Consider the following 9,555-nt stretch of genomic DNA (forward strand, 5'->3'; position numbering starts at 1 on the left):
GACTCTAATTAGTAATATTTTCTTAATACTCTTGGTATTATATTCTCAGTGTTGCTGTATGACATTATTATTATTATTATTTTTATTATTATTTTATTTTTATTATTGGGAGCTTTGACTTCCTGTTCCCGTGACCCGGAAGTACTTCTCTCCGTGGTGACGTCTCTCTTTCCGGGTCGCCGTTTCCGCCTCTTTCTTTCAGCCATTGCAGCGAGCAGGAGGTGAGCTCGGGGCTGCGGGGAGCTGGCCGGGTGGAGCTGGGTCCTGGTCGGGGAGAGAGGCCCCCAGGAGCGGGCTGGGGCCACCGGGAGCCGCTGGCAGAGAGATGGGGGCCCCGGGGGCAGGAAAGCCGGGAGAGCGGGAACACGTGGCCGGGGAGAGAGCTGGGAAACAGCGGGGATCGGTAGGCCTCAGTGAGCGAGACTGAGATCGATTTATATACCAAATATAGAGCCCCCGCCAGGGGCCCACAGCTTCACATGGGCTCCCAAGGGACCCTCACCGGCTCTGTATGAACTGCCAGGGGCCCATCACTGGCTCTGTGTGATCTGCCAGGGCCTCCTCACTATAAATGGCTCCTAGGGGTCACTCATCAGCTCTGTATGTAATGTTGGTGGTCCCCTCCCCACGGCTCTGTATGAACGGTCAGGGGGCACATATTACTTGGTCTAGTAACACACAAGAAATAGTATAGATGAAATCCAGAAGAGAAAAAAACAAAAGGAAAAATTGTGTGTGAAATCCCCAAAAGTGATAGTATATAGTACAACCTGTATAGTAGTCGGTACAATCTACCATAAGCACTGTATATCTTGTGGGATAAAACACAAATATAGTGCAATACAATAAGCACAGGCAGGGAGTGTGTGGTGGTAGAAAACTCACTAGAGATTAGTAGATTCAGGCATGTCTCCCTCAATATTAGGGTAATTGTAGAAAATCCTCCAGCCATAGAACTCTTGATATTGGGGATATTTGGCTTTAGATAACGTAGCTGACAAGTGTAACTTGCTCTAGCAACTGTAACATAGCCAAAATTTTCTAGGTATCTAACAAGGAAATTCTTAAAGGAGCACTATAGGGACCCAGACCACTTCAGCTCAATGAAGTTATCTGGGTACCAGGTCCCTCTAGTTTTAACCCTGCAGATGAAAACATAGCAGTTTCAGAGAAACTGCTATGTTTCACTGAGGGTTAATCCAGCCTCTAGTGGCTGTCTCACTGACAGCCGCTAGAGGCTCTTCCGGGATTCTCACTGTGAAAATCAGTTAGAAGACGCTGGACGGCCATAGGAAAGCATTGAGTGAAGCTTTCCTGTGGGCATTTGGATCTGCCGTCAGCAGGGGATGGAGAGTTCCCCAGCACAGAAGGAGCCCAGCGCTGGAGAACAGTTTTAACCCATTCAGCCCAGCGGGAGGGGGGCACCTAATGACCCTATAGTGCCAGTAAAACAAGTTTGTTTTCCTGGCACTATAGTGGTCCTTTGAGTAGTTTTAAAGTTTCTCTACCTTTATTAACTTGGCATAATTATAGAAAATAAAATCTAACCAATAAACATGCATACATTGCAGGTCATCGTGTGACTATTTAGCAAAATGCAGAACGACGCTGGAGAATTTGTGGACTTGTACGTCCCCCGTAAATGGTAAGCTAAATTATTGCAATTCTCAACGGTTAATCTAGTGTTTGAAGTCTACATGAAGCAGATAATGATCAGGAAAGTCTTTGCAGATTGGTTGTTTTTTTTTTACATGTTTGAAAAATCATTATTGCACAGACTGCGTTTTGCCCGTTTCCCCTCTTACACCCAAATATAACATTTGTAAAAAACTATGGTTGTAACCTGGACCTGTCACTTTGTGACATTTCACCATGCATATTAAAAACTATTTTGAAAAATGCTTGTTAAGGTCTTATTTCCTGGATATATCTAGGGCAGCATTACAGCACTTCCCACTCGTAATTGGATATGAACACCTAATTAAACAAGAAGACTCCGTCCCCTGCATTCTCTGCCTTGTGTCCTGTCTACTTCACTTGGACATATGTTTTGCACCTCCTTTTATTTTTTTTGTAAGTTACTTGGGTCTAACAGTACCCTTAGCCCATGAGGAGTTCAGCCTTGTTAAAATCTAATTTTTAAAAGAATCTTGGATTAGACGTTCTAGGAGCCCAGACTACTTCAGCTCATTGAAGTGGTCTGGGTGCATTGTCCCAGTCCCCTTAACCCTGCAATGGTTATTATTGCAGTTATTGATATACTGCAATAATAACCTTGCAGGGTTAACTATACCTCTAGTGGATAGTACCAGACAGCAATTAGAGGCTCTTCCAGGTGGTTAGGCGACTTTTGGTCAGTTGCCCGATGCTGGATGTCATCACGTTCTGCATGAGGACATCCAGCGTCATCTGAAAAGCATAGAGTAATGCTTTCCTATGGGGTAGTGCTAATGCCAGCGCGCATGAGTAATAGATTCCCCGCCAACTGACATCGGTGGAGGAGCCGCAACCTGACCCAGATCAGAGGGACATCGGCACTAGAATCAGGAAAGTGACAAAATGGTTTTTAAACCCTTCCAGTGCTGTGAAGGAGGGGGTCATTGTAGGAGTTTTCTTAGCACTATAGTTTTCCTTTCAATGTGTTTTTCCTAGGTGCTCGAAGGATAAAGTAGCTTATTTTATCAGGCCATCCATTTACTCTGCCATTCATTGATGGTTGTTTTCACAATATTCATCTCACTGGTGACCATTGGTCTCTTACCTTTCAGCTCTGCAAGCAACAGAATTATTGGTGCTAAGGACCATGCTTCAATCCAGATAAACATTGCGGAGGTGAGGGTCCTACTGTTTTATTTTTATAGGATATATTCCTTTACTGCTGTGGTTATTTTTTTTTAATCAAACCATTCTTCCCCATTCAGCTCTTTTGACTTTACATATGAATCTCTCTATGAATTCCACACATTTCTCACTGTACTGAATAATCCTCACGGTATTCCTCTAACTGCCAGTGAAATAAAGATGCAAGTCATCATCAGACTAGTTTGAGCCAATTTTCCAGCTTGGTATTAGGGATAGACAGATTATCGGTTTGGCTGATATTCCGGATTTTGGCTAATATTGGTATTGGCCACTATTGATACCGATAATGTGATAGGCGATGTGATAATGTGATAGGATAATGTGATGATGTGATATATATTACAGCTTTATATCTAACACATGCAGGGCCGGCACGTCCATAAGGCAAAACTCGCGGCCACATTAGGGCAAACCTGCCCAGGGGGCGCAAGAATCCAGTGACGAGCAGGAAAGAAGCGCAGAGCGCTCCCCCTACCAGTCACTCTGTGGAGAAGAGCAGACCGCGGTACAGGAAACTGAATCTCCTGTACAGCAGTCCGGTCTGCTCGGCCACGCTACAAGAGAGGCAATGAGGCACACCATGGAGTGGCGAGGAGAGAACACTAAAGCACTGGGAGATCAGGGAAACACTGTGGGGGTGGGGGTGGGGGGGGGGGGGGGGGCACGACACTAATGGACAGGGAGGGGAACACTAAGGGGGAGGTAGAGGTATTCTTGAAAACATTAAAAAAATCTGACTGGCATGTATATTTTGTGTATTTACCACTTAATTAAAAAAAATTTGCAAAAATATAAAACCTGTTCAGTTAACAGTAGATTTGTTTTTCAAAATGGTAAATAGACAGAGTATCGGCCTGAAAGTTCACAGGTTATCGGTATCTGCTTTAAAAAACAATATCTGTCGATCCCTACTTGGTATAATCTCCCAAGCTGAAAAATAAATATTTTGTACTTGGCTGAAGGCAGCTGATATAGAGCTTTTCTCACTTAGTCAAAGCTGCTTCGTAAATCAATTTAGATTTGTTTAAATTACTTAGAATTTGGCACTAAAGGCTATTGCATTGATTTGTTCCCTTTCTGTATGGGTGATGAAGAGATGGACTGGATTGCACTTCATGTTGACTTGTGTTTAGATTGGCCAATTTCAGTTATTTGCAAGAATGTAGAGTTGATTTGTTGCCTCACTTGTATTATGTTGGTTTAATTTTCAGCTGGATAAAGTCACAGGAAGATTTAATGGCCAGTGCACAACTTATGCGATCTGCGGTACAATTCGCCGGATGGTATGTAATGCTTTTCTCAGTATCTCTACTTTAATAGTTGAGCATTACTAGAGGGAAATAATGCACACAGTATGATTAAACATTGCCACTACAGCCCTCTGTACAACCCTCTAGTGGTTTTGATGCAAGGAATACCCCAGTGCCATTCCCCAGTAATGGGGTACAACATTTTCTAATGGTTTGTCCTCTTACCTGGGTCCCTGTTAGGTGTTGAGTCACTTCTTAGCTGGGTGAACGCTCTCCGCCAATAAATGATGCTCTCTGCATGGCATATGCACAGAATTTACCTTAGTCTGCCCAGAGCTATTGTTACGCTAATAGCATATTAATCTGTACAGCGTTTTGTACTGAAGCAGCATATACAGATTCCAGTGTTTTGAAGTGGTTATGGTGCTTCGAGTAACCCTTTAAACCATTCTTTTAGACCCGTGACTAGCATTCTCATGAGTTTTGGGACTATCAAATTCTGTGTAGCCATCCTACCCCTAGTGAGTCAAGTAGCATCAAACATTGATCAGTGATGTTTTGGGACCACGGTATCATTTACCGTTAGTCACAGTAAGGTTACCTTGGCAAACTGACTGTAAGTTCTCTACACTTCAAGGTTTAAACAAATATATAGATTGTTTAGTGTTTCATCTTGTAACTGCCAGGTGCTATGGCACCCTCATCAGTTTTATTTGTCAACTGGCGAGTACACTTTTGCCACTGTTCTTCTCCACCCCTGGGAGGAGCCTGTCTACATAAAATTGGCACTTGTGCAATAGGGATCGTCCGATTATCGGTTTTATCTGTATTTTCGGCAATAATATCGGTATCCGCCAATATAGATACCGATACATTATATATATATATATATATATATATATATATATATATATATATATATATATATATGCATTATATATACACACGCTATATGCATTATATATACACACACACACACTCTGCATTATATACACACACACAAATACACACACTGCGTCCACTACATGTAACATGTATATTTTGTGCATTTACCTTAAGAAATTGTTTATTTTTTCAAAATGGTAAATGTACAGAATATCGGCAAGTCATCGACTATCTGCCTGAAAGTTCAGATTATCGGTATCGGCTCTAAAAAAAATCAATATCGGTCGATCCCTATTGTGCAACAATTGCGTCATCAAATGTAAACTGGGTTGTCTCTTTAATGTACGCACTAATTGATGCCTTTTTCCAATTCCTGTGCTCTTTTAACTGATTATATGTAGAAAAGGCACTTGTATTTTTTATATTTCTTTTCTTCTTCGCTGTGATGTTTATATATTAATATGCATTACTTACGTATTCTTTAGATTTATTCTGCTTACAGTTACTAATATAATACAACCGATATTGCTGGACTCGGGAAGGGAGAACACACGGACAATAAGCCTCGTGGTCCTTTGTCCACTATTCTATATAGCTATGACCATAATGACTAAAACTCTGCCCATATAAGGACACAAATGAAGACTTTAATCACCAACATTCCAGAGTTCTCATGGTATAGCATAGCAAATTACCATCTGTTCTTTTTAACCCATTAGACTTTCATACTTAACATGAATATAAATAGAAACATGGAATATGTCGGGGTCGAGGAGTCGGAGGAAATTTTGGGTACCTGGAGTCGGAGTCGGTGCATTGTTTGCCGACTCCTACTCATACTAAATTTAGATTGGAATTTAAAAAAAGCAAGTTTAAATGTCCGACTCCACAGCCCTGGTTTCTGCTCACTAGTGCAATTTTCAGCCCTGATGCTAGATATTTCCAGGCCAAGGATCATGAAATAAAACGTGTGATATCATTTTTGTTTGTGTTTTCTTTACAGGGAGAATCTGACGATTCCATTCTGAGGCTGGCAAAAAATGACTCTATTGTTTCAAAGTAAGTTTCTGGAATATAAACTTTTATCTTTCAAGAATCCCCTCTGTGCATTTAATCTATCCCATATGCCCTCTCTGGCATAGTCATTCATTTGCATATTGTGCCAGGGATATCAGGGAGATTAGATTAACTTATCCTGTTTATATTAGAATGTACAGATTTTATACGTTTCTAGATTAGCATATTGTTAAATATGGTATTAATGTGAAAATCTAATGTCTGCGTATTCTCTTCTCTTTCCAGGAACTTCTAAGAGGGTTGCTTTGAAATGTACTGCCTTGTACAAAAATAAAAGCTGAAAAATAACATTTGTGTTGTCTTTTTAATGGGTGGGTGGGGGGGGGGGGTGCGTGTGTCAGTGCAAACATTGCAAACATTGCATGCTTGTATTGTTCCTATTGCAGTTAGTCGAGAACACAGGCTACACAGCCAGCTTTAACAAATCTTTATTGTAGTCAGTGTGCACGGATTGTTACAAGAAACCTGTCCCCAATAAATTACACAGAATATGGTTAAGGATTATTACACTGTGTACCAAGCCATCTAACTGCATAATGGGTGCAGACCTTATTAAAAGAATCTACTTGTCCTGACAGAATTTCAGATTGGGATACCTGCCTAGAGTCCTGGCCATAGACCAGGCTATTCGGTAAACTCAGAATTTTCACTAGTTAAATTCTAATGGGGAAACTGAGACAAAGCAGATCTGCAAAATTCTCCAACCGCTATAGTCCCACTTTTTGTCTCTTTTTACATTCAGATTTAAAGAGACACTATAGGCACCCAGACCATTTAAGGTCTAAGTCCCCTGAATCCTCCAATGGTAATTATTGCAGCCTTTGATAAACTGCAATAATTACCTTGCAGATTTAACTGCACTTCGAGGGACATCCATCTGGTAAATGAGGCTGATACGTCATCAAACTGCACAAAAAAGTACTAAATCGAGCGCTGCGTTTGACGCGCATTAGGTCCTTTCCCACCCCCCTGCCTGCAGACACTGGCAAAGGTGGAGACTGAACCAGTGCCGATGGACATTGTCTCGCTAATCGTTTAAATGACAGAAGGGGTATTTTTAACACCTATTACCCCGCGGAGGGGCGTGCGGGAGGGAGCTATTGTGCCCCGATGGGTGTGTATGCAGGTTGTGTTTAGTATGGGCCGGGTGTTTGGGGTGTACTTGCTGTGTGTGTGATGTGCCCCAATTTGTGTGTTCCTGCCCCCTAACTCACCGCAATTAGTGTCTTTGACCCTTACCAAACTCCATTAGTGTTTATGCATTAGCACACCTGTTAATGTCCTTGCAATAATCCTACCTCAGTGTCCTTGACTCTAATCTCCCCCTATGAGTGTCTATTCCCTATCTTCCCGATTGATGTTCCTGGCCCTTTTTCACGAAGTGTGTCTTCCACCCAACCTCTATTGTTCCTCCTCCTGTGCGACCTCCAATCTACAGCCAGTCAGGGCAGGGCCGGATTAACATAGGGGCTAATGGAGCTGCAGCTCCAGGCCCAGGCCCATGGAATAGGCCCATTTTAAAAAAAAAAAAAAAAAAAAAATTTTTTTTTTTTTTTTTTACACACACTACTCTTAGGTTTGCCACCTGACTGGTATTTTACTGGCACAGCCGGTATTTAAGGCTGCCTGGCCATGCTGATATTGCAGTAATACCGGCAATGCAATTGCAGGTATTTTTCTCAGTATAAACGGAGATTACTCTGCAATACTAGCACCGGCCAGTAGGGGTCACTGTGTGGAGAGAGGCAAGGATAGGAAGTTACAGCATACTCTCTACTACTCACTGATCCTTGGGGGAGCAGCTACACAGCACAGAGTCCAGACAGCAGCTCTACAGCTCAGGTAAGTGAGGGATGGGGGGAAGGCTACAGGGAGACATGGGGACACTGAGACACTAGGGGACACATGGGGATACAAACACTAGGGGACACTGGGAGACCTGGGGACGCTGAGACACATGGAGACACTGAGACACATGGGGACGCTGAGACACATGGGGACGCTGAGACACATGGGGACATTGGGAGACCGACACTAGTGGCTCAGTGTCCCCAAATGTTTCAGTGTCCCCATGTCTCCCAGTGTCTGTGTCCCTAGTGTCTCAGTGTACCCATTTCTCCCAGTTTCCCTAAATGTCTCTGTGTCCCCATGTCTCTCAGTGTCCCCCGGTCTCTCAGTGTCCCCAGTATCCTAGTGACATGGGGACACACTGAGACATTGGGACACTGGGAGAAATGGGGACACTGGGAGACTAGGGGACTTGGCGACATGGGGACACTGACACTGTGATACATAGGGACACAGAGACAATGGGAGCAATTAATCTATACAGCAGAATCAAACTGTGAGTAGTTTGTTGGTGATTTTACAGAATTTTCTCTGATGTCACTCCTTGTGATTTACATCATGTGATGTCATGCATAACTAATTAATTATACAAATGGCTGGTATTTTTTTTTCCATGAAAGGTGGAAACCCTAACTACTCTTCACATACTCTTGCTTAACCCCTTAAGGACCAAACCTCTGGAATAAAAGGGAATCATGACATGTCACACATGTCATGTGTCCTTAAGGGGTTAAAGGAACACTATAGGGTCAGGAACATAATCATGACCCTATTATGTTAAAACCACCACCCTGGCCCCTTCTTGCCTCCCTAAATATAGTAAAATATTACTTGTATTCAAGTCTGCAGCTGCTGGCTCTGCCTCTGAACTGTCTGCTGACATCATCAGAAGTGGTGGTCTGAGCAAAATAAAATACTTCCCCATAGGATTGTCTGAGACTGTCAACTAGGCAGATCAGGGGCAGAGCCAGCACAAGTTCAATATAGCCCTGGCCAATCAGCATCTCCTCATAAAGACAAATTGAATCAATGCATCTCTATGAGGAAAGTTCAGTGTCTGCATGCAGAGGGTGGAGACACTGAATGGCAGTGCTGCACACTATGCAGTACTGCCCCAAGAAGCACCTCTAGCAGCCATCTAAGCAGTGGCCAGCGGAGGTATTTTCTTTGAAAAGACAGTGTTTACTGCAAAAAGCCTGAATGGAATGATTCTACTTACCAGAACAAATACAATAAGCTGTAGTTTTTCTGGTGACTATAGTGTCCCTTTAAGTTTGGAAGCTTAAGAGGGATGTATGGGAACAAAACTTGTGTGGACTGGCTGACAATAAAATTAGTTTAGATAATGCAGACGTTGGTCACTGTGGCATGTCCCATTTCTTCAACACTCACTGCATCCATCTGTTCTCTGTCTCAGACTATATACCAGGAACTTCTACCTGCTAGTAAGAAGGTAAGTCAAGTGGATTAGCGAGTGCTAGGGGACAGTCCTTAGAAAGCATGGAGTGAGCGCATCATTAGACGCATTTATGTCAAGCTCAGGTTCCTGCCTGCATAGTATGCCCCTAGTTGGTTTGCCTACATAAATTAGATAAAGAGATTAGCATAGAGTATGTGTTTTCGTATAGCTGCA

The 9,555-nt window shown here is 42.7% G+C and overlaps 1 protein-coding gene across 1 annotated transcript; it reads left to right on the forward strand.

Moving 5' to 3' along the window:
- The first annotated feature begins 135 nt into the window (after positions 1 to 135).
- RPS21 (ribosomal protein S21) lies at positions 136 to 6,362 on the forward strand. The gene is made up of 6 exons (XM_063425659.1): positions 136 to 221; positions 1,572 to 1,645; positions 2,769 to 2,832; positions 4,074 to 4,145; positions 6,001 to 6,056; positions 6,300 to 6,362. The coding sequence occupies exons 2-6, from the start codon at positions 1,596 to 1,598 to the stop codon at positions 6,307 to 6,309; spliced, it is 252 nt and encodes an 83-aa protein (XP_063281729.1). The 5' UTR covers positions 136 to 221; positions 1,572 to 1,595; the 3' UTR covers positions 6,310 to 6,362.
- The last annotated feature ends 3,193 nt before the right edge of the window (positions 6,363 to 9,555 follow it).

This window comes from Pelobates fuscus, chromosome 6, assembly GCF_036172605.1.
Source record: "Pelobates fuscus isolate aPelFus1 chromosome 6, aPelFus1.pri, whole genome shotgun sequence".
NCBI classification, from domain to species: domain Eukaryota; kingdom Metazoa; phylum Chordata; class Amphibia; order Anura; family Pelobatidae; genus Pelobates; species Pelobates fuscus.

What these genes read in the sequence shown, in the direction of transcription:
- RPS21 (XM_063425659.1), top strand. Translation starts at nt 1,596, where the DNA reads ATGCAGAACGACGCTGGAGAATTTGTGGACTTGTACGTCCCCCGTAAA. An exon ending in TTGTACGTCCCCCGTAAATG is followed by an intron (nt 1,646 to 2,768) that starts GTAAGCTAAATT and finishes CTTACCTTTCAG; the next exon opens with CTCTGCAAGCAACAGAATTA. An exon ending in GCGGTACAATTCGCCGGATG is followed by an intron (nt 4,146 to 6,000) that starts GTATGTAATGCT and finishes TTTTCTTTACAG; the next exon opens with GGAGAATCTGACGATTCCAT.